Source organism: Talaromyces atroroseus (assembly GCF_001907595.1).
Source record: "Talaromyces atroroseus strain IBT 11181 chromosome Unknown scaffold_5, whole genome shotgun sequence".
Taxonomy (NCBI): domain Eukaryota; kingdom Fungi; phylum Ascomycota; class Eurotiomycetes; order Eurotiales; family Trichocomaceae; genus Talaromyces; species Talaromyces atroroseus.
This window is the reverse complement of record NW_017971437.1, coordinates 1,001,231-1,025,121: the sequence shown is the minus strand read 5'-3', so window position 1 is coordinate 1,025,121 and position 23,891 is coordinate 1,001,231. Positions and strand designations below refer to the sequence as shown.

Sequence of the window (23,891 nt, the reverse complement as noted above, 5' to 3'; positions counted from 1 at the left end):
GGGGGGGGAGGGAAACACCATATCAAACGCTTAATATATAATCATGAACAACATCCTTAGCAAAGAACAATCGACAAACGAATTCGAGCAAGGGAAAATACGAGCAAGCACCAACAAATGAACCCCCCGTACCATCCATACTATGCTCCTACTCCTACTCCATCCAGTGCGAATGCGGTGAGTTCATCACATATTATTTTGTCTCCTTCAGCAGAGACAGAGGTATCCAAAACATGGCTCATCAATAGAAAACGGTGGAGTCAGGATGAAATAGATAAGAAAAAAAAGGTAAATCAATGCTCAGAGATTATCGTAACCGGACGAATGGGGGATATTGGTTCGCTTTAGTTCAAACACAGAAGACAGAAATGAAAATAGGAAAAATGCGAAAAGAAAATCACTCGGAAATCAGATCGGGGTAGACCACCCATCAGGTCCTATTCTGGGTTTCATCTCATAATTCTCCGGCTCAGTGCTGCCAGGTCGTCGAATGGTCGAGTTTGGAAAATACATATGTGGAGGCATAGCACTGGCATATGCGGCAGCGTTTGGCTCCGGGTAGCCATAGTCGTGAGCAGAACCAGGTGACGGTATGCTGCCATGAGACGGCGATGCCCAGCCCATGCTCGTCATATGTGGACTACCTGTGACACTGCCAGGCCGATGATCATTATTTGCCGGTGGTTCGAGTGGTTGAGGTGGGCCATATCCGGTCGGATGTGAGGTCATTGAAGGGCGTGGGTGACTGCTATAGTTCGACAAGGAAGGCGATGTGACCGTGGGAGAAGCACGAGGGCTTCCTTGCTGGAAATCGCCGCGGACGTGCGGCGGGATTGACCCATTGGGGACGTAATATTCCCCTGTAGAACGTATAATATTCAATGGTGGAAGTTCGCTTCCTAGGCCCATTGAAACTTGCTGTCCTGGAGAAGGGGTGGAATGGCCAGACCCAGTCTCTGAATAGACGCTTTCTGAAGGGCGTGCTGATCTTTCTTTGTTTTGTCGCAAACTAGCTTCGGTTTGGGCCGCTGCTTCCTCAATGGTTCCTGTGTGGTGATTCTGGTGCCGAGTGAGTGTGGTCCGACGAGTGAAGGTTTTCTGGCAATTCGCATAGGGGCACTTGTAGGGCCGTTTGCCAGAATGGATCCTACGATGCCGCGCGAGGGATGAGGAATCGCTGAATGGCTACGTCAATGTTAGCATAGAACCTCTTACACCTCATTTCACCAAGGAAAAAATAAACATACCTTTCCACATCGCTCGCACATGTGGGGTTTCTCTCCCGTATGGACACGCGCATGAACAGTCAATGCCGAGCGTTGAATGAATTGTTTTCCACAGCCAGGCCAGTCACATGCGTGGGGACGAATTCCGCTGTGAATGCGTTCTGAATAAAGTGAGTAGTCTGGACAACACCAATGCGTTCATAAAGTGATCATCTTACCATGACGAGCTAGATCGCTGCGACGAGCAAATCCTTTCTGACAAGTAGAGCAATGGAAGACCCGTGGTGCTGGCTCGGGGCGAGTTTGCTGTACAGGTGGAGTAGGGGGCAATTGCTGGGGAGGGTTTGGAGGAAAGCCTGCATGGACGTAGGCATTCGGCATTAATTGCACACCATTGGCTGGGTGAGGATGCATTCCTTGCGGGGGCACATGGGGCATCTGATGAAGATGCTGGGCATTGGGAGGGTAGCCCAGCACGGCATGTTCGCCGGGTTGAGATGTTGCTTGCTCGCTCATCTCTTGTGTATGTAAGTGAACCGCCTGTGCGAGTTGTGCCTGGAAGCGAGGGTCTGCGGCAACTGCTGCGGACGCCTTCCTATTCAGTATAGTCGGGATCTCCATGACCTGCCTCTACGGGCAGGCTGTTCAATCGATTTCAAGTTGGATTGCAGGGTCCGCGGGAGGCACGATCGAGACCACGGTATTTGTACAATGTAGAATGAAAGTGATGATGTATGCGCAACACTGGACGTCGAGCTTCGTAGACAATGCGAACAATCACAAACGTAGCGTAATCCTGATGGAAACATGACCGTTAGTATTATTTGAAATAGGAAAAAAAAAGGTTCACATGAAAACAGCGCAGGGAGATGACTGCTTTGGAGAGGCAAACGAACCAACACTTATGTAGCCGTTGTGTAGGTCTTGATAAGAATGTCGCGTTGTTAGGATTCAAAGCACGAGCGCGAAGCCGTCTAATTATTGCAGATCAAGGAATCGAAATCTCCGAAGAAATCATAAAACTTTACGGTTGCTCTTTCTGCGTCTCGAGTTGGGTCCCTATTGCCTTTGAAATCTTCGGGTAGTGGCGCTGGCAAATTACGCTGCGTACAGTTGTAGGCAAGCTCCTATAAATGCAGAATATCAGCTCAGCTCTCGTAGTATATTACGTGCTTGAACTGAAAGAAGGAGAAAAGAAAAGAAGATGAGGAATGGTGACAGCAGGCCGGTCAGGGAGAGCGAGGCATGGACTGGTCTCGATCTGCTTTCTCGACCTGTTGCCTTCTGCCCGGCAACCCTGCCACTGCCCCATCACTTTCAACCCGAAAGTGGGAATAAAACAGCAAGAAAGTGAGACACAGGGGATATGGCCAAACTGCAACCGATCCGTTGTTACGTGTTGATGTTGTTGCCCAAAGGGTCTGTGGCAGAGAGAAAGGCAGGAAAGCATGGCTTTGTGTGCTTGCTTGGGTCAGTCGAGATGCTTGCTTACGTACCACAACGGATGTCAGAACAAAACTAGAGCCGATACTCAAAAACACGACGACAGAGCTGATGCAGGAGGGATGAGCTCGGAATTATAAGCCAAGGTGCTGTTAGGTACGAGGTTGTTGTGCGGCTATGGCGCGCGCGGTACGCAGTGCGAGGGCAACCCAATGAGGAAGATTGGCGCGGTGAAAGAAAAATACCAGTGGATCCGAGCGATGAAAGAAAAAGCACGTTGAGTCAGTCAGTTACGTACGGCGTGAGACAACGACACAGACAGGGGGGAGGGGTGGGAGGGGAAAAACGTCGAGAAGAAGAGAGAGGACGAGGAGGAAGAAGAATCACATCCCAGAAAATAAATAGTGCCATGCTTGGTATACTATACAGGGATAATTGGGGGGGGACGAGGTTAATTACGGTAATACGGGTACGGAGGCTGCTTAGCGCCGATAGGATTATTTAATAAGCGTAAGGTTGTTGTTGGGGCCGCCGGGAAGGAGCTTCTTTCCTCTTGACTCTGTCTACTCTGACTCTTCCAGTGCACACACACACACACACACTCTCTCTCTCTCTCTCTCTCTTTCTCTCTACTAGGCTCTCTTCAACAAAACAACAACTACTACTACTACTACTACTACTACTACTACAACAACAGCTACAGAAGCAGCAACAACGCCATGTGGCATGCGCTGACATCTCTTGAATCAGAACGTCCAGCTTGCCGCCTGCCTGCTGCGACAGGATGAGTCGGCGGTGGACCCAACTAAACAAGGATAGGGCCAGAGCTGCAGCACAGACAAGATGGAGCAGGCGGCAACAAACGGCCAGAGGTCGCGCTGGCTAAATGCACGCTAACTTTCTCTACCATCTTACCCCGTCCCGACGGTAAGGGAGGCTTGCGAGTGCGCGGTGGAGACCTGGATACAGTGGAACTGGGCATTGATACGGTGCGCAGATCGAAAGCAAACTTTGAACTGTGGACTCGAAACAGACGGACATAAAGACGGGATTTCATCAACTACAGGAATAAATTTGCAGCGGCAGATTTTCGCTCGCGAGTCAGGCATGTCATGATGCCCGTACTTGTGGTTGACTCGACTCTCCTCAAGACGCCAAGGGGGCGCACGCTAACGTCTAAACCTAGGATGTAGCCGCCCGGACTGCATCATCAACTCGGAACGGAGCATCTCATTGGGGCTCGTGTGCGGGCCAGAGTTGGCGCCTGTTCGAACACCATGTCCGTGTACGGAGTAAGAAAGACTGCTTTTGTTCCGAGGGTATTCCACGCTTATCCTTGTCAAGTGATTTTTGTTCCATCCAGAGTCCTCAGCATGCGGTAATTAAGGAGTAAACGAGCGTAGCACGGCATGCTTTTGTGAGCTGTTTGTTCATTCTAATTTAACTTCGGATGCTCGTACCAAGTTTCTAACACGTATCTGCAGTTCTAGCCAGCACCGTATTAGTCCGTAACGAGGCCAATTTCCAATAATAGCAATGTTCTTTCCAGAACGCCGCTAGAAGGATCCATGTCAGCGCGAAGCCCGATGAGGAAGGACGCCAAGGCCGGCGTCGTTTCGTTCTTTGCTTTTCGTGCATTTTCCTGGCGCAGCGCGCAAGCCACGTAGGGTTGTTCAATTTCCACACTGGGATCTATAGGAGACAGCTGCATAGCAACTGCTGGCCGGTGGCAAAAGGGGGTCGACGACGTGGTGAAAGAACCTGAAACCGGGTGGCACGGCAGCGGGTCTCTCTGATTGGCTGGATGGCGGGTTTCAGGGTGAAACGGGGTGGCATTACTAATTACACGGATTAGGCATGTTTCTAGAACTTCTAGAAAAGAAGAAAAAGGGGGCATCGACTAATCTGGTCCATACTCAGGGGCGGCTATCTCAGCCACCGACGCCATCGACACCCACGTAGTAAGGGGCGTGGCACAACTTGCTATTCCGATCTGCTAGCTAGCCTAGTAAGATTCTTGATTCACTAAGTCACTTTGAGTCTGTAGCGTGTCTAACCTCCTCGGGCCATAGCTCGAATCTATTTCTGCATGTCTCGTGACGCAAGTTGGTCAAGAGAGCTGCATAGAAATCTAAATCCAGGTCCTCAGTAATAAATATATACATATGCATATAAACTATACTTGAATACTTTATCTATCTATTCTATTCTATCTTCGTTCAAATAACATCACAATCTTGTCGTAGGTAGACAAGACACATCATAGTGCATCAACATGTCTTGCCAGGAAATAAGCTGGGTCAATAGATCCACAAGCCATGGGCACAGATTACTGAATCTCGCTGTTTGTCCATGGCTCCATACGGAGTACAGCCACATATGGCCCTCAATCCAATCGGAGAGTGCCATCTCGATTCTCCACCTTGTCAAGAGTATCCGTAACGCGAGACCCTTCGCCTTCGTAGAGGAACGAGTCATAGGTTATAGCTCCCACGAGACAGCCAACAATTGGAGCGAACAGAGGGACGACGAAGTAGTAGCCGTCAGCGCTAAAAACCTCGCTCCCGTAGACGATTGCGGAGAACAGCCTTGGACCAAAGTCACGCGCCGGGTTAATAGCCTTTGAATGTGATTAGTAAGGGGGGTTTCAAATAGCAAGGCGAGCTACATACGTATCCTGTCTGCCAACCAAGAGCAGCACCAATAGCAAGAAGTAGCAGGAACATCGAGAGCTGCGGAGACTGGAATCGAAGTGCGTTGCCAGCATCCGAGATGCTGAGAGCCCCAAACATGAGAACGGCGGCACCAAGACCTTCCGAGAAAGCAGCCTCCCAGTTTGAAACTAGCAAGTCGGAGGGATAGGTCGAGAAAATGCCGGCCGAATGGTGGCCTCGGGGACTTAGAATTGATCCTCCGGGGATGGTATACTCGGGATCCCATGCCCGAATGGCCGAGCGATAGTTGATATATACGAGTGCGGCACCGACAAATCCGCCCAGAAACTGGGCGAATAGCTTACCGGGCAGCTTTTTCCACTGGCCTTCAGCAGGGCGAACTAGGGCCATACAGATGGTGACAGCCGGGTTGATAGAAGGACTGGGGTTGTCGAGATAGCTAGATATGCAGACGGCAGCTGCCCAGGCAATGTTGATGGACAACCAGGTGCCGTATCGATAGTCGGATAGAAGACATTGTGCGACCACTCCGTCTCCGATGACAATAAGGAGGGCCGTTCCGAGGAACTCGGCGATGTATGGCTTCAAGGTCCTCCGAGAAAGAGTGAGGTGCATATTCTACGACCAAGTGACGATAGTTGTATGAGGTGGTGGTGGTGGGTTGGTTTGGCAACTTGGAAGTTGGAAACTGGGAACTGTTTACAGTACAGTAGATAAAGCGTGCTGCTTGTGCGTATCTGATTGGATGCAGCTGCAGGTGGAGACAAAATAAACAACAGATAAGGGAATGGCCTGGTGCCTAAGGTGTCTAGCTCCACTCGTCACAATCCTCTGTCAACATCCACAAAAGAGTGACAATCAGCCGTATCTCGTAACTAACTATTCTACACATTGCTTTGTCAATAAAGCTCAACTACACTCCAACTAACTACGCAGCGACGAAGGGTTACTTACTGTCAAACTGTCGCATATATGTACAAAACCGCAATGTTCGTCATTCATCCCGTCACCAGCACCCTTACGCCTTTGCTTGAAAGCTTCGGGAACGGTAGGAAAAGCTCGTGGGCCAGGGTGACATCCTCTCGGTTTGTCTCGTACAGCTCGAAGCTCAGTTCACGGAATACCTTCGATATGGCCAACAGCATTTCTGACCGGGCAAGGCTACAGATTATAGATCAGCTCTACTCAAACCCGAGAGAGATCCAAAAGAGACAACATACTTCATTCCAATACACTGCCGTGATCCTTTGGTGAAGGCGACCATGTATTTTTCAAGCTGCTTGCGTTGTTCCACGTCCATCCATCGCTCTGGAACGAAGTTATACGAGTCTGGAAAGATGGTTCCATTGTGATGCATAAAGACGCTGGTCATACTAATAGGGGTCTTAGAGGGGTAAGGAGGTTAGCCCTGGCTTGGTTGGCTACGAGTGTTTAGCTTACTCCTGCGGGAATAGTCCAGTCGTTAAACTGCAGAGCTCGGTCTGGAGAGATTCGGGCCAGTCGGGTGCTGACCCCGTATGAAAGCCTGGATAGAAGCGAATGATGAGCAATACACATATGTGAATGCTATTATACGTACCTGAGCCCCTCTAGTATTACCGAAGTCTTGGGAATAATCAGTTGAAAATAAAAAGAAAGAAAGAAAAAGAGAAAAAAACTAGGTAATGTAAAGAAAAAACCTACCAAATAAGGCATATTCTCCAACTCTGTCAACGACGCTTGCTGATCTGGATCCTTTTCATTGAGCTCCTTCTTTAATTTCTCTAGAGTCTGTGGGTTTTCTAAAAGATAATAAGTAATCCAGCTCAAAGCTTTGGCGACGGTTTCGCCTCCAGCACCAATCACCACCTGGATCTCCTGCGCCAATCGCTCAGCATTCTTCTCTTCAGACGGCAAGTTGCTCCTCAATACATCATGAAAAGATGTCGGATGAGAGAACTTAACTTTCTCCTCAGTTCCGTTTTTCTGGCTTTCGATAATAGAAGTTATACGCTCCCGGCAGCGATGTTGAAATTTGAACATCAGCCCCATTCCGGGATTAAGCCAGCCCACAAGCCCTTCCGGCAATGCTTTCATTATTGCGAGCAGCCAGGGAAAGGGCTTGAAAAAGACACTGCTCTTTGCTATCCCGCTTAATGTTTCACTCCACTGTGGGGAAAAATCCGAGGTGTCCAAGAAGTGAAACCAAATACCTATGGTATAATCGGATATGATGTCGGTTGCGAAACAGCTGTATGCATGGTGCATGTTGATGGGGACGCTTGTTCCTTGAAAGGACTTGAGACGATGACACAGCTTGTTAGCTAGCGTCCGTATTTCTGGCTCGAGCTGTCGGACACGCGCCGTGGAGAAGTAGGGGTTCATATTCGATCTAAGCAGGCGGTGGTGTGCATGGTCCAGCACGGCAATGGTTGCCCTCTCGTTGCCAAATATGTTTGCATAAAACTTGTACTTATGACGAGGACTGTTGCGCGAATAAAGCACTTCGTAGAAGCTCGGATCGTCGACATGGAGCTCCCACGGACTGATACGAACGATTGGCCCTGCACATAAGTCAGCAGTGATGCGCGGTATGAAAGCTTCTGCAAAATAGGACTGTGATCGTCAACCATATTCTTTGTGCATTCGGGCAATTTCGAATGTATATTTGCCGTGGCAGAGCGCATCAAAGTAGAACTCGTACCATGCAGTAGCCGCCGCAAGCCTAGGCCCTGGGAATCCGGCCAGTGGCGACAGCCAGAGCCGATAAACCGCCAATCCAACGACATACAGAGCATAGGCACAGACTGCGCCGCAGAGATAATGCGAGTTCTCCGTATTATGCGGCACAGAGGTGATGCATCGAGCAATGGGCAGGAAACAGCATTTCACCCGGCAATCATGCCATGTGTCACTATCTAAATTTACTACGGAGTACTACTCGCTACAGGATTTGGGGGATACTCGCTGATATTGAATTAGTTCGTTTCATTTCACTAGAACGCGCGCGGCAAGATGGACACCTTATTGCCTAGGCTGTCTAGGTGCATGTGTAGTGTATGCCCGGCGTCTACCGGAGTATTATTTGCCGGCCGGCCTCGTACAGCTAGCTCCGCTTCATATTTTAGACTACACTCCGTGAATGAAAAGTAACCCTTTACCTACGTGGTAAGCTTGTAACCTGAATTTGTGCCACCAAGTCGTCGGGGCCCGCTATCACGCCTGAGGTGCGTACATTCCAGAGGGTCTGCTAGGCTCACTAACATCATATAGGATGGCTCTGTATACAATGACGCCGATGAGTTGCAATCGTGCGTCGAAAACATTCATGCATCATCGAGTGCGTGGCTAATCGGTCTTTGAGTACAGAGACGCAGCGAGCTCGAAGGCCTCGCTGGCGTCAAGTGTGTTCAACTACCGGTAAGTAAGGAGATCATCAAAAACACAGGTTGACAGCTCTCTAGATATGAAGTATGAAGATTCGTTCAAAAGTTGTGACAAGGACATGAAGGACAGTCTTTGATAAAAGTTTCAATTTGCCAGAATGGGCGTCGATATCACGCATACAGGGAGGGCGAATATGTCATTGTATGTACCTTTTCTCGGCTGTTATAGCTTTACTGTTCTGGTCTGATACCCAATTTTCACAGCCCAATGATGAAAGAGAGCAAGACCGTCTCGATCTAGTGAGTATCGCTGCGACATAGGTGTATCCTAAAACGACGCTGCTGAAACTTCAGCAAGCTCCATCATATCTTTCTCATGGTCTTAAACGGAGAATTATACCGTGCCCCAATACCTAGGGACATATCAAGAGTCTTGGACCTTGGCACCGGGACAGGTGCTTGGGCGATAGATATGGCAGAGTATGCTCTGTTCACTCAACGTGAAGAAATTATGATAGTACGTATTAACACGGAGGGATAGCCGAAATCCACAAGCCAATTGTCACCGGCAAGTAAGATCGCTCATCTATCAGACATGATTTCTCACATCTAACTAGGGACGGATCTAAGTCCTATTCAATCAACTTGGTAGGAAACGAGTTTCAATACCTAGGTAGCCTCATCGAAAGTCCTACGGCTGATGCAAGCAGGGTTTCGCCAAACTGTCACTTTGAGATAGATGACTTTTAGTTGGATTGGAACTTCTCACATTCCTTCGACTTTATCCACGCGCGCAATATTGAAGGTTCGGTTAGGGACTACCAGAGACTATTTGGTCAAGCTTTGACGAAACTCAACGACGGCGGATGGCTTGAACTCGCCGAACCTACTGTCGGGGTTTTCTGTGACGATGATACTATTGAACGAGCTCCAATTTTGCTTGAGTGGCGCGACAGGCTCATCGAAGCGAGCCTTATATTCAAAAAAAAAAAAAAACCAATGGGCGTCGCAGGGAATTATAAGGACTGGCTAATAGATATTGGATTTGTGAATGTCAGGGAAGAAATTTACAAGGTATGATTGCTTCTTCTTCTTCGGGTAGACATGGTCTGAATGATGACAGGTTCCTTACTCGACTTGGGCCAAAGATCCAAAGATGAAATCACTAGGTATGTATCAGCAAGCGATGATGCTGGAGGCTCTAGATGCATATTCGTATGCATTATTCACCAGGGTTCTGGGATGGAGCACAGTCCAAATCCAAGTCTTGCTCGCCGGAGTAAGGAAAGAACTTCGTGACCTAAAATTCCATGGCTACTCGCGGTATTATTTTGTATATGGGCAAAAACCACCGCCGTCGGTTTCGTAACTGGGAGAGATTTAGGCTCTGTGATATGGTGTCTATGGATGATGCTGCATGGCCGGTATGATATCATGTATATCCTAGTTAACAAGAAGCTCAATTCGGAACCAGATCTTTATTATTCTTTTCCCTGATACGGATAGGCCGCATATAAACATGGTGCGAAAGATTGTCTCGACATCATGATTCTGAAATTTATTAGAAGAATTCGGTTCAAGATACGCCAGTCTATTAGACAATTACAATACCCCGTACAGTCATACTATAATACAGTACACAATCAACTACTATACACCCTTTTGCACAGCCCAGAAGTAATTCCCCCAGTCTTCTCCACCATCAACCATCTTCCATCCCCATCCCGGCACGTAAACCACACCGGCAACTTTCCACTTCATACCGCGCAGTGCTTCGCTGCCAGCTCGTTGAGCCGGCCCGTCTGCAGCTCTCATAAGACCCTCTTCCACCCATCCCTGAAGCTCGTCTGCATTGACGAATTTGCTCCACTCGTGCGTACCCCAGGGAACAACGCCGATCGGCCATGGTGCTTCGGCGACCATTTTGTTGACTATGAATGACGGTACTGTGCGCGCGATGGTCGAGCCAATTAACCACCCGCCGGGATTGAGTAATTTGAGACAGTGTGTAAGGAATGCCATAGGCGAGGAGGTCTGAGGATCAACGTGCTCAATGACTTCAAAGAGTGTAACGACGTCAAATTTGTTGTCTGGATTAGTAGTGGCTGACGACAACGACTCGACAGTAGTATTCTCATATCTGAATGCACCATTCTGTAGGTGCTCAAACACTGTTGGATCCATGCGTGCATGATCTCGAGCAATCTTGATCAAACTCGTTGACGGATCAATAGCAACGATAGATGCTGCTTTTGTGCGCGGATGTAGCCCTGCAGTGGGCGACTTCCCTGACTGAAGAGTTCGAGCAAGTGATTCTGCAAATATGCCGCCTCCGCAGCCTATGTCGAGGTAACGCAGACCATGCTGGGTAGATGACCTTGATTCCGCAAGGCATGAGGCGATGAAATCATGCCGCGTGGGATTCATCAAATGAAGTACCCGCGACGGGCCCATGGGATCCCACCAGCTGCTAGCCAGTCCTGAAAAATGCGACAGCTCGTCTGCAGACACAGATGATGAGGAATGATGGCGCAATGCTTGTTTACGGGGGTAGCCATGACCACGTCTTATTGAGCAGTCGACCAACTTGCGTGTCGTTGCCACTGCAGCAGGCCGGAGAAAAGAGGGATTTGCCATTTCCGCTTCTATTCAAGTAGAAGACCGGTTTTTGCCAGGGATATCTTGCCCCCGAAGCTTGAGGCTTGAAGTGCGCAAGGATCAGGCGTTAGAATGGGTCTAACTCTCGTAGCGCATAGACAAAAAAAAAGTTGCAACTTCTGTTTAATTCATGCCTGGTAGCTCTTTCCTTAGGTCTTTGTTTCTTTCTGGAGGCAGTTGATCTGAGTCCAAAAATGCCGTCTGATATCGATGCTGATACAAACACAACACCGATCAACGACCCACAGGAAAACCCGCGCTCAATTGTTTTTCCGTTCCGACGTTTAAACTTCAAGTCAACTGCTTATTTTGGATTCAACCCTGGACTAACTATTGGCAATTACTACAAGCCATGGATGTTTCGAAATCATAAAACTCAAGGGAATAGAGCCGAGCTCTGATAGTTCAGTCTCTCAATTAGGAAGAAGCCGAAGAGTCTCTTCAAGAGACTCCAAGTCAATAAATACACTCTACATCTCTCAGAGCCAACTACTGATGCGTTTCAAATTGGATGGATCTGATATCTGATCGCATGAAATTATGTCTTTCATTCTATTCAAAGGAACTACCCTTTAAAAGATGCCGAGGTATGTGCAAAGCTATACAACTTCCATCTCCCCGGTCGGCTCGCTCTTCCTCATGCTGGTTCTTCGACTGTCTGTCCAGAAGCTTCCATGGCTGCCCTTGGTCAAAGACCTCTTAGGGCTGGAAAGGCCATGTTTCAGCCCAATGTCCGATTCAGAGGCGGAGGTATAGCCTCCGCTTTCATGCTCACCGAACCAACCTGTGCAACGTTTCAATCCTTTCCATGCCTCTGCGCATAGGACAAAAATGATTACCGCGCCAAAGGATAGCCCCCATTCCCAGGAGATTCCCTGGTGTTTGAAGACATCTGTGTTTAAGCCCGGTATATAGACTGCCGGAAACACAGATATTGCCCCGATCACCACGGCCCAGAAGAGGAAATGGTTCTCCCAAATATCTCTAAAAAACGGGAAACGAGTATCTTTCTGTGCAGCACGTAGCGGATCAAGATTGAACAAGCTGTTCCGGATGTTTTTAAATTCCCATGCTGAGATCAGTATGAGCCAAGTGAGTTCTGCAAAGACTGCAGCTCGCGCGCGGAAAACAACATGACAGGCGTCGGACTCTTTCCTGTTACAGTCAATTCCTAGGTCGGAGGTGCCGCTGCCCACACCATAAACGATGATCACGAATGTGAGTAGAGTGAGCGTTCCCATGATCATCCCGTATACAATCATGTCTACGACGACCTGCCAAGTGAAAACCCCTTTCTTCATGTTGTGAGGGGGACGCTGCATCACCGAAGCCGACGCTTTCTCGCGACCTAGTCCGAATGCAGGGAAGGACGAAGTCAACATATTGATCCAAAGAATTTGCAGCGGAGAGAGTGGGAAGACGGATACGCCGTCGCTATCTTGAAAGGCCAGGCCAACAATTAACAGCACGACTTCGGCCACATTCGACGCAAGCAAATGCAGCACGAACTTTTGAATATTGTCAAACATCCGTCGCCCTTCCTCAATCGCATTGACAATGCTGGCAAAATTGTCGTCTGTGAGGACTATGTCAGACGCCGATTTAGCCACATCCGAACCGCCCATGCCCATCGCAATGCCTACATCGGCAGCCTGCAGTGATGGCGCGTCGTTGACACCATCACCTGTCATGGCGCAAAAGCCTCGGCGGCGATGTAGTGCCGCGATCATCCTTGTCTTTGTGTCGGGGGCACATCGAGCGATGACTAGCGGCAAGGTTGGCATTGCATCGATCTGATCATCGGTCATGCCGTCGAATTCGGCGGCAGTTTTGACTAAAGAAGCTTCTTCTTCGGCCGAGAGGGACCCTGGAAACCTCGGAATAATACCAACTTCCCTTGCAATTGCACTTGCTGTGGATGGATGGTCTCCCGTCAACATATGGACACGAATTCCTGCATTTGCACATTCTACCGTCATCGAGTTAGCAAATGTTATCAACCAGGGAAGAGCGCAAGGAGAAGAGAAAAAACATACCTTTGATAGCACCCTTGGTCTCCACTCTTGGTGGATCGTACAGTCCAGCTAGACCGAGCAGATTTAATTCTTCTTCAACAGCCTCACGATGCAGCTCGTCGCCCTTCTGGTATCCGGTAGGTACTGGCCTCCTGGCGATGGCAAGAACCCGTAAGCCCTGATCTGCAAGAGTCCTCATCTGTTGAAGAATCTCGTCCTTCATATCAGATGTCATCTCCTCTTGATGGTTCTCGATTCCAACAGACGTGCATAGATCGATAATGCGTTCCACGGCACCTTTGACAAATATCACCGGTTCGTCGGATCCCTTGCTGTAGATGACAGACATCCGTTTGATTGCGCTATCGAAGGGATACTCGGCAATTTCCTTCCAGCCATGCTCCGTTTCAAGGACTTTCTTCCCGTATCCGAAGCGGTGGGCAAAGACCTGTAATGCGATTTCAGTCGGGTCGCCCATGGTCTGCCATTTTGCTGCAGCGTCGTCGTACCGCACTGTTGCAAGATTACACAGAGAAGATGCGAGCAGGAACTTTTCCAGTTCCGATGTTACTTCGGAAACTGGCTGTTCTTTAGCCTGCGTGTCTGTATTATCTTGTTTCTCGTCAAAGGATAGCGCTGCCGGCCTCGTAGAACTGGCATTGTTGATATCCCGACTCTCCTCATCTGAGACAGGGCTCAGAGAGACAAATCCCCGGGAAGGATCGCTAGCATCATCAGACTGATTAACACTGTATGTGCCAATGCCTGGAATCCACGCCTTTCTCGTCACCATCTGACCCTGTGTGAGGGTGCCAGTTTTATCGCTACAAATATTCGTAACCCCTCCTAGCGCCTCGAGGGCTGAAAGCTGGCGGATAACGACACGGCGTTTGTGCATCTGGGTCATGCCAACGACCATGGTAATTGTCAAGACTGCAATGAGAGACTCGGGTATGATAGCAATACCTGCAGATACTAATTAGTTCCATCTTTTCGACGAGAGGCTCGGATTAAACATACCAGTAGATATAGCATAGATAGCAACTTCATTCGTGACGTGAAATTTGTTTACGCCAAACACAATAATGGCGAAAATAATTGCAAGGCCAAACAAGCAATATGCCAACTTGCTCAGTTTGATCTGCAAAGGAGTGCCAGTAGTAAGACCGAGGAATTTGCCTAGCGCATCCCAAACCCTCAAGCCACCGCCTCTGACAGCCTGCACAGGACCGTATTTCTTGACGGACATGGATCTGTTTCTGCGGCCAGCAACATTCCTACCGTTCTTTTGCATGGACGATGCAATCTTGCCAATCTCAGTAAACATGCCCGTATACACAACGATGGCCTTGCCTCGTCCCTTGGTGACCGTTGACGAAGAATAGACCATATTCAATCTGTCGCCAACGCCTGTTTCGAATTCGGCTCTTTTCGTATCTCTTTTTTTCTCCTGAATCTCAAACTCAGCATCCTTGGCGACTGGGATGGCTTCACCGGTGAGAATCTTCTCGTCACATTCTAGATTCATGCCATCTATCAACCTCAAATCGGCAGGCACCGTATCGCCGGTTTTGACAAGCACAATGTCTCCAGGAACTACCTCCGTAGAAGGGATGGTGTTCGTCTGGCCGTCCCGGATTACGGTGGCAGATGGCGAGGAGAGGCTGCGGAGTGCATCCATCTTTTGTTCGGCGCGATATTCTTGGTAGAATCCGATAAGGATGTTGGCTACGATTACGGCGGTTATGACGCCACCTTCCACGTAGTCCGACACGCCGTAGGCGAGTGCCATGGCGAGGACGAGGACCTTCATTATACATACTATCAGTTGGCTTTTGAACACATAGATGGTTTGGGTAGGGTAGAGTAGGGTAGGTAGGTATATGTACAAGTATCATTGCATTTGAAACCTGCTTCGCCAGGACGGAGTACCAGGTTACTCCTCCTTCGCCGGATAACTTGTTGGGTCCATAGCTGGCTTGGAGGGAGGATACTTTGTGGTTTGAGAGACCCGTTTCAATGTTTGTCTGTAGTTGAGAGATAATCTCGTCGGTGGAGAGGAGAAATGGATGTGATGGGTATGTTTGTTCGGAGTAGGAGGAGGACGAGGAGGCGAAGAATCGCATTTTGAGCCACTCTCTTGTCTTCCTTTTCTCTCGGATGGTCTTGAGTCTATACTTATGTATGATGGTTGTTTGTAAGCATAGATAGATGCACAAAATCTCTATGAATCTATTCCAGAATAGGTAGTAGTCGAATCTCACATTTAGATTTGCAAGAGAAAAATAATAAAAAAGATTAGGGCACATGACGAAGTTTATATTCACCGTTCATAGGCACGTCTAAGTGAGAAAACAATTCTCCCATGGGCTCAAGCAGCCAATCATCAATCCTAGAAGGTCGTGATGTATACAATACCCACAGCTACCGTATCTGGCTAGAGTATGTTCCCCCGGACAAGAAATGCACTTTCCCTTTTGGGGGTTTCCGGATTCGTTGTCTACCATGCGAAACTCGTGTTGATTATCTTTCCACCTTAAAATGCATACGTATGGCAGCCATGCTCGGACTACCAAGAGTTATCAGATTGATTGATTGGCATTATACATCCTCTTGGCATCAGCGGAAGATGGGAACCCTCCGCTGCCAAGATCTTTGCCAAGATTTCCACCGTCCGGGGGCATTAGCGGCGGTGGCGAATTGTGACGGCTTTAGCCTCGGTTGGAAGATGATTGGATGACATTGAACCATTTAGGTTGGTATTCGGGGTTAATTCGTGGTAGAGTGAATGGAAATTCGTAAAATACGAGGGCTTAAGGACGTGCATACTAGAGTATCAGAAGGAGTATATGGTGTCCGAAAATCTTGTCGAAGTTGAACACTCAAATTTCAAGGTCAATATATGAGTATTCAACGAGGATACGCAAGACCGGGGAACGCTCGAAGAAAACGTTGCCGCATGCCTAGGTTTACAACCTACCTGAAGGGTGTTGAAATTATCCGCTGAATAATGTAGGGAGAAAAAGGCATATTTCACGCCATACATACCGATCAGTCAATACCAGTCATTGTGTCTGATCCAGACAGTGAGTCACATCCTGGGTTTTGTCCTAAACAAGACGTCATTCGACATCTTTGAGGTCCTTCCTACTTCCTTGAAGCACTCTTTTTGAGATGCTCCTCCATATGGTTGAGGGAGTTGCTTCAATATCGGCGCATTTATGATCATATGATTTGATTTTGGAAATGGCTAGGAACTGTCAGAAAGGGTTCGAGGAATTATCCGGCATTCAATCCGCTCGGGCTGGTAATGCACTGTTGATCGTACTGGGAGAAACTTTCTAATCCTTGTCTAATACCAGCTGTAAGCCACAAGGTTGGAATACAGGATGCTTACCCTGCAACAGTTCTTTGAAGTCATGACACTCACCGAGTTCCCCAACTTCCAGCCTCGAAAGTATCTTTCACGCTTATTCGGGTCAATTGTTCCCCGTCTCCAGCTTAAGGTCTTGAATGACGCATTCGAATATATTATTCGACATAAAGCGTCCGCACCCCCCTCCATTCCATTGGCTAGAGGGTAAGCAATAGCCCAAGGCACAATCGAATTTGAGCTGAGCTGTTGTATCCAAGTGAATCTTTGAAATCAGCGGAATGTTTGATGTGCTCCGTAGAGTTAGATTCGAAGGGTCTGGCGTCTGGGAAGATATGATACCGCCATTACTTGTATATATTGGGAAATCAGGCAGTTGGAAGAAGGATAATCTTGGAGGAATCCTAAGTTGATAGTTGTCTAATCCCTGCTGTAATGACGCGTACTGCATATTCGAGAAGGTCCGAGATCTGATAGCCACGTCAGAGCAGACCTTTACCTCTAGATACCAACCTTGCAACCACAAGAGTTGCCGTATGGGATGGACCCCTCACGCTTAAACAGAGCTCCGTGCATTTCCAATACGAAGTTAGTGAACCCGGCGCAGTGTTGATTTTCAACTCGGTTAGGGGTATGATGATATCATCCAACTCGGTTTCGGGCGCCGCTTAGACCCTTTTGATTAATCCTTTTTTGGTAAGCGGTAAATAACGTGGTCTGGAATTATCCCTTTATGGTTAGATGATTTCGGCGAAAGTTGGGGAAGTTTGGAGGTAACGACTTAGTGTTGCTAAGATAGGTTAGATCGGTAAATTATAATAGTTTCAATACCTAGGGGTTCTAATTAATACTGTGCTAGGTTTCAAGGCTCCCAAAAATCAAGGCTCTATTATATAACTCATGAGTCATGCTTCATAAACTGGTTTTGATATGGAAAATTAGGCCGTCAGGAGCTATTCGAATTGATTGCTCTTTGAAAAGAGTAACGTCTTTTGCCAGAGGCTGCATAAAAAGAGGCTTATGAAACATGGACAACGCTGAACATGATATAGGAGTAAACAGGAGCAGCTCCATGCTGCTGGCATGAGCGAATCTGTAACGAAGTCGCTCAGCTCCGTTGAATCCAACATTGAAATTTCAAAATTTCCTTTTCAAGTCCCGGAAAACCCTGTAAATCGGCATGGAACGTTCCTCCAAACCGACAATCCGAGTCTACCGGGTAGTGAATTTTTCCATCAATCTGAACTTGACCTGATTGATAATGTCCTTTCAACCTGATCAGTCTCCGCTACTTTCGGATTTTGCTATTGTCAAAAAAAAAAGAAGAAAAAGAAAAGAAAAACCAGGCTCTTGCCGTTTGTGGCATGAAGACTTACCAAATACCCCGTCTAAAAGCTTCTGTTGCCATCTGCGAACTCGGTGCATTTCGTCCAAAGTCCGAATCGTTCAGGTGGGCATGACTGATGAATAACCTCCTGGTGGGCCTCTCTATGTTTCGCTAGAGATGTGGTGATATTCCCCTATACCAGCCTTGGGAAGATGAGACCCAGAGAGAATCACCTCCGTCTCCCTTTTCCCTTATTTTTCTTCGAAGAACTCTGCTCCGGAACACTAATCGTGCCCTCAACAACATCCTCGCCCTGATCCTTCAATCTCTCAGATCCACTGATGAAAAAGGTCAGGTCACGATTCTGTTCACTCAAATCTGCATTCTCTGCTTTCAGTTTTGCAACTTCCTCGCTTAAGAGTTCAACCCGTTTGACTAGGTTTTCGTTCATAGCCTTTTCTTCGCGCCATTCCTTTTCCAATTTGCGAGCCATAGTTTCGAATTTCTCCGCTCGACGCTCGGCACGATCCTTGTCCTTTTCAAGACCCGGCACGTTATCTTTAGATAAGGTATCGTAACGTTGTTGCAATTCCTTCAGTTGCTGGGTAGCCTTTTCGGCTGCTTCTAAGGCTGCTGATGCGCCCGCGCTGGCCTTGGAGGCCTTGTCTGCTGCTCGTTCGACAATTTCCTCGAAATAGGAACGCTGGCTCTCCAGCTGGCTAGTGAGGAGATGCGTATATTCCACGCTAATGTTTTCGAGTTTCTCGCGAGGAACGGCGTCTGTCCAGTCTGGTGGATCTAGTGCAGAGTTGTCCGCTGCAGGGAGTTCGACTAATTTGCCGTCCGTCTTGCTTTGGATGATACGATGGACATATGCATCGCTCACATAGTCCCAAACCCGCTGAGTTGATAGATCTAGAGCGAAGGCATGTGATGTTTCCTTGAAATGTGCAAAGGCGTGTGCCTCGTCGTATCTTCCGCAACCAATACTACCGCAGATAAGACATATCCAGAGATTGAGCTCAGAATGGCACACGCTACATTCAGCTGGCCCTTCGCCCATTATTCCTGTCTGACTGCGACGAGCAAAGTCGTCTAGTGTATATCTGCAAACGGGACATCCGCTTCCTTTCCATTTCTGGAGACAAGTGCAGTGAAAAACATGTTGGCAGATGATGGTTAGTAGGCCGGTTGTTTCGTCCATGCGCTCCAGACAAACTGGGCAGGTAGGAAGTTCAACGAGAGACGGAGTAGGGGGAGCCAATGGTCTTAACGACAGCGATGCTGATGAGAGACCAGAAGACGTGTTATTGGCAGCCCCCAGAGATCTCGTAGGATTCAGTGATAATGCAGAAGAATGATCAGAAGTATCAGACATCTCACGTGGCCGCGCAGCTTCAATCTCAACTGATTTGACAAAAACGACATGGCAAGTCTCGGGCTATGAAAGTTAGCGCTAGGAAATTTCACAGATGTTATTATATAGAAATTTGTGGGAGAGAGACATACCTCCATGCTATTAAAAACTTTTCCATTCCACTCTCTCTGCCACTCGCGGGCTTTCTTTCCATTTCTGAACTTCATCAAAACCATATAGCGGTTCGCCCTCGCAGTCTTTATCATGCGGAAATGACTGACTTGATCCCTCGTGGCTTCGCCAACAAAGCCGAGAAAATCTGCTGGTGAGAGATAGGACGGTACAGCCAGTACGCATAATGTCGAGCACTCCTCATTATCAAGTGAATCCACATGAGACGGCGAGAAGAAGTCAGTGTCATTGCGGCTGCGGCTGCGACTGCTGCTATTTCCCAACTGTACCCTACTATCTGCACTGCCAATGGATTGATCATTCGGTGGTCGTCGAGCAGCGGCAGAAGAGCCTTTCAAATATAGCGGAGAATCATCAACAGTAAGAGAAGGCGTTTCCTTGGCGTCCCTGTACAAATGCACAATGCCAAATACACTCTCGGTCAATGTCTGATCGAGCGGAATATATTTGCCTCGCGTATGAAGCCCGCCCAATATATCAGTACCTATCCCAGTTGTAATAACGTCCATGTCATCCCGAACAGCTGTGGCATTGTCGTATCCGGATCGTTTCGACTGAACGGTGTTGTTGCTGCTTCTGCTATTGCTGTCTTGCGCGAGAGCAATCATATCGACGCCCTGGATAGAAATTCGACCAAATCTCAAATCCGACTCAATGTCTACATGGGAGACTTTTGAACTGCTCGAATTTGTAGCAGAGCGGGGCTCCTCCTGCTGCTGGCCGCCGGTAATACCATTCAATGACGAAGTACTACCACCACCGACCGTGGTATAATTATTATCCCAAAGCGCATCTATCGAATCAGGATGACGGCGGCGACAATCATGAGAGGGTGGTTTCAGTTTGGAAAGATGGCGTTGGAAGGGTAGGAAAGCTTCGCGCACAGCGTCGTTTGCGAGAGTTTGGTCCGACCGCAATCGTGCGGAATCGTAGTCGTTTGTGATACCAGAGGATGAGGTCAATAGCTCAAGCGTTATATGGTAAAAGTATGAGGGCATCCCGACGCATGGTTTACGGAGATATGTCCTAGACACTGCAATTGTTATTATTATCAGCTGGTTCTGTAGATTGTTGCCAGACTTTGGCGATATTGCGTGGAGGTAGTTGCAGTCATGTGAGTGGCAAGTGGAGTGGCGTCCAGCACTCTTCGTCGCAAAACGTGCCTTGAAGATCAGAATTTATAGAGTATCTAGCTGGAGTAACGAATTATTGCGTGGTCTCGACAAGATTAGTTTCTTGCGTCGTCGCTTGTTAGTGAGGAAAATTCAAAGCTAGCAGTGCCAGTCATAAAATAATGATGAATCGACTATTGAAGACCCACCTCCGCAAAGTACACCTCGGAATGTGGAAGCTACGACAACAGAAGAACCTTACGATGATAGATTATACAAGAAAGAGCAGTTAGAAAAAGCCCACAGGGCGATCAGTTGAATTGTGTCATAAAGTAGGGGTGAACTACTAATAAGCTAAATGAACATATTGTGAATCATAGAATCATAGAACCTTGAAGACCTCCCAACGCCAAAGAAGACCGAATGCATTAAGGATAAAAGAGATCTAGTTGCCACCCCGAAGTCGGAGCACCAAGTGAAGAGTGGACTCCTTCTGGATGTTGTAATCAGACAGAGTGCGGCCATCTTCTAACTGCTTACCAGCAAAGATCAGTCGCTGCTGGTCTGGAGGAATGCCTTCTTTATCCTGAATCTTGGACTTGACGTTATCGATGGTGTCTGAAGATTCGACCTCCAATGTGATCGTCTTGCCAGTAAGAGTCTTAACGAAGATCTGCATACCACCACGGAGACGGAGGACAAGGTGAAGCGTGGATTCTTTCTGAATGTTGTAGTCGGATAAAGTGCGGCCATCTTCAAGCTGCTTACCAGCGAAGATCAAACGCTGCTGGTCGGGGGGAATGCCCTCCTTATCTTGAATCTTTGACTTCACGTTGTCGATGGTATCTGATGATTCGACCTCCAATGTGATGGTCTTTCCAGTAAGAGTCTTAACGAAGATCTGCATACCACCACGGAGACGAAGGACGAGATGAAGAGTGGATTCTTTCTGAATGTTGTAGTCGGATAAAGTGCGGCCATCTTCAAGCTGCTTTCCAGCGAAGATCAAACGCTGCTGGTCAGGTGGAATGCCCTCTTTGTCTTGAATCTTTGACTTCACGTTGTCGATGGTGTCTGAAGACTCCACCTCGAGGGTGATAGTCTTGCCAGTGAGGGTCTTGACGAAAATCTGCATACCACCACGGAGACGGAGGACGAGGTGGAGAGTAGATTCTTTCTGCAAAGGGAGTTAGTTGCGCGTAAGGAAACGAGAAGCGAGCACGGGATGTTGCATACCTGAATGTTGTAGTCAGAGAGGGTGCGGCCATCCTCGAGTTGCTTTCCAGCGAAGATCAAACGCTGCTGGTCAGGTGGAATGCCCTCTTTGTCCTGGATCTTGGACTTGACGTTGTCGATGGTGTCAGAAGACTCCACCTCGAGGGTGATAGTCTTGCCTGTGAGGGTCTTGACGAAGATCTGCATGATGGATGGCGAGGAGAAGTGATGAGCTCCTTGCGTAGAAAGAGGTTGCCACGTAGGATGGGAGGAGTGAAGAAAGTGGATGTGATGTGGAAGAGAGAAAGAGGAGCAGGACGGGCGGGGGAGTACTTATAGGGAAGGCAGGTCACGGGTGGCGGCGATAAGGCAGCACTGGCACTGCCGCAAATAGAAGGCACGACCCGGTAATCGGCAACTTCCCCCTCGCCGCCCAGAGTCCAGCAGCTTCTGGATCTGTCGCCACTAAATTTTTTCATCCTATGTTTTAATCCAATAAACCCCAAATGAGCAATACAAAAAGCCCTCCTTCCCACTGACTGGCTGGCGCTGCGAAGATGCTAGAAGCATGGATGACAAAGAGCACGCTAGTCCCCTTGGGGAAAGTCAGGTGAGTCACTAGCGCGGAGAGTGACGCCATACTCGTCGCATCTGTTGCTGCCTCTATTTACTCTTCGCTCTTTGTTTCCTGCCCCTGTTGATCCAGCAGCTTTACCCAGCTATTCTTCAGTGTTACTACTAACTACGAACCTCTGATGCCGTGATATCGCAGTGAGCAAGCAGCACGCCGATGACGCCATCATAGCTTGTCTATCTTTATCTGTTATCTGCTAGTTCGCCCGGACTACGCAGGTCCCCATCGCAGAATTCAGGTCATGGCTGCAATCTATTTGATTTGATTTCACTTTCCTGTTGTGGACTATTGCATTAGCTCATATTTGCCTATTAGTGCTATATTATAAGACGCAAAACAAACCTAAAATCACTCAGGGAGGCTACTTACTCCGTGTCGTTTTCGTTATCGGCTGGACCGGCTTTGCGCTTTGATGCCTTGCGACTCAGGCATCATTTTACCAGCCTCAACTCCCAACACCCGATGTGGTGAATGATAACCCGCAGAAGGACATCTGGTCTCTTGGCTTACACTGTACATCACAATTTTTGGAACTCCGATTAGAAGACAGATAAAGAAGAACCCGTGTTACCATGGTGGGTTGGATCCCTTCAGAAGGTGGACGGCTAAAACATGTCGTGAGATATAACAATGCCGGCTTCAAGTCAAATATAGAGATACTTGAGTAGCGGGCTGCCTTAATCATGGCTCTCTGGCTCGTACTTCGAGTGTAATGAAAACTTCTTTGTTCAAGGTATCATTAAATTTATGTACCTAGCATTGCTGCTGTGCAGTCATTCATCTAGAACTTACCGCATAGGAAACGGTGCTCGAGTCGCTGAAATGCGAGACAAATAACAAAGGAAAAGATAAACAACAAGAATGAAAATCCCAATCCAAAAAAACAATACAATCAAAGAAACAGACATGCATCGGATCAAGTGAAATCATGTAAATGAACACACTTGACTTCAAAACATTCGTTGGTCTTGTCATCATCAACAATAATAACAATAAACAGTACTGAATCGCATCATACAGGCGCATCAAAGAAAATGTCTCGTTGTGTAATAGACGGTATGAACAGAACCCTTCCTGAGGGACTCTCCGTAAGGTGAGGGAAGTCCAAAAGAAGTAAAAGATTCGTCAAATATCAAAGAGGCGGGATAGCCATATGGTTTTGTGTGTTTGCATAAATCGTCACTCCATGGCTTCTCATTTATTCTTTCTGTGCATGCATCAACTCCGTATCTCGTGAGGACCGTAACATCAAAATCAAGGAACAGAGACATAAAAAACATTCAGTAACATAAAACAAAT

At 47.9% G+C, this 23,891-nt stretch overlaps 5 protein-coding genes across 5 annotated transcripts, besides 1 other annotated feature; all 5 read right to left on the bottom strand.

Annotated features, from left to right (window-relative positions):
* Positions 1-408: 408 nt before the first annotated feature.
* On the bottom strand, positions 409-1,847 carry UA08_04803 (hypothetical protein; the record flags this gene model as incomplete). Its single annotated transcript, XM_020267113.1, has 3 exons — positions 409-1,185; positions 1,248-1,387; positions 1,445-1,847. 3 exons carry the CDS (start codon positions 1,845-1,847, stop codon positions 409-411), a joined length of 1,320 nt encoding a protein of 439 aa, XP_020120097.1.
* Positions 1,848-3,327: 1,480 nt separating this feature from the next.
* Positions 3,328-3,370: a repeat region (Identified by RepeatMasker using a combination of RepBase library and repeat library created with RepeatScout).
* Positions 3,371-5,055: 1,685 nt separating this feature from the next.
* Positions 5,056-8,112, bottom strand: UA08_04802 (hypothetical protein; the record flags this gene model as incomplete). Its single annotated transcript, XM_020267112.1, has 8 exons — positions 5,056-5,289; positions 5,342-5,962; positions 6,367-6,505; positions 6,565-6,728; positions 6,785-6,869; positions 6,924-6,949; positions 7,028-7,887; positions 7,941-8,112. 8 exons carry the CDS (start codon positions 8,110-8,112, stop codon positions 5,056-5,058), a joined length of 2,301 nt encoding a protein of 766 aa, XP_020120096.1.
* Positions 8,113-10,359: 2,247 nt separating this feature from the next.
* UA08_04801 (hypothetical protein) lies at positions 10,360-11,346 on the bottom strand (the record flags this gene model as incomplete). The annotated part of the gene is made up of 1 exon (XM_020267111.1): positions 10,360-11,346. One exon carries the CDS (start codon positions 11,344-11,346, stop codon positions 10,360-10,362), a length of 987 nt encoding a protein of 328 aa, XP_020120095.1.
* A 620-nt stretch (positions 11,347-11,966) lies between these two features.
* UA08_04800 (hypothetical protein) lies at positions 11,967-15,195 on the bottom strand (the record flags this gene model as incomplete). The annotated part of the gene is made up of 3 exons (XM_020267110.1): positions 11,967-13,336; positions 13,404-14,348; positions 14,403-15,195. 3 exons carry the CDS (start codon positions 15,193-15,195, stop codon positions 11,967-11,969), a joined length of 3,108 nt encoding a protein of 1,035 aa, XP_020120102.1.
* A 3,116-nt stretch (positions 15,196-18,311) lies between these two features.
* On the bottom strand, positions 18,312-22,165 carry UA08_04799 (Polyubiquitin; the record flags this gene model as incomplete). Its single annotated transcript, XM_020267109.1, has 4 exons — positions 18,312-19,523; positions 19,592-20,664; positions 21,284-21,920; positions 21,980-22,165. 4 exons carry the CDS (start codon positions 22,163-22,165, stop codon positions 18,312-18,314), a joined length of 3,108 nt encoding a protein of 1,035 aa, XP_020120101.1.
* Positions 22,166-23,891: the final 1,726 nt, after the last annotated feature.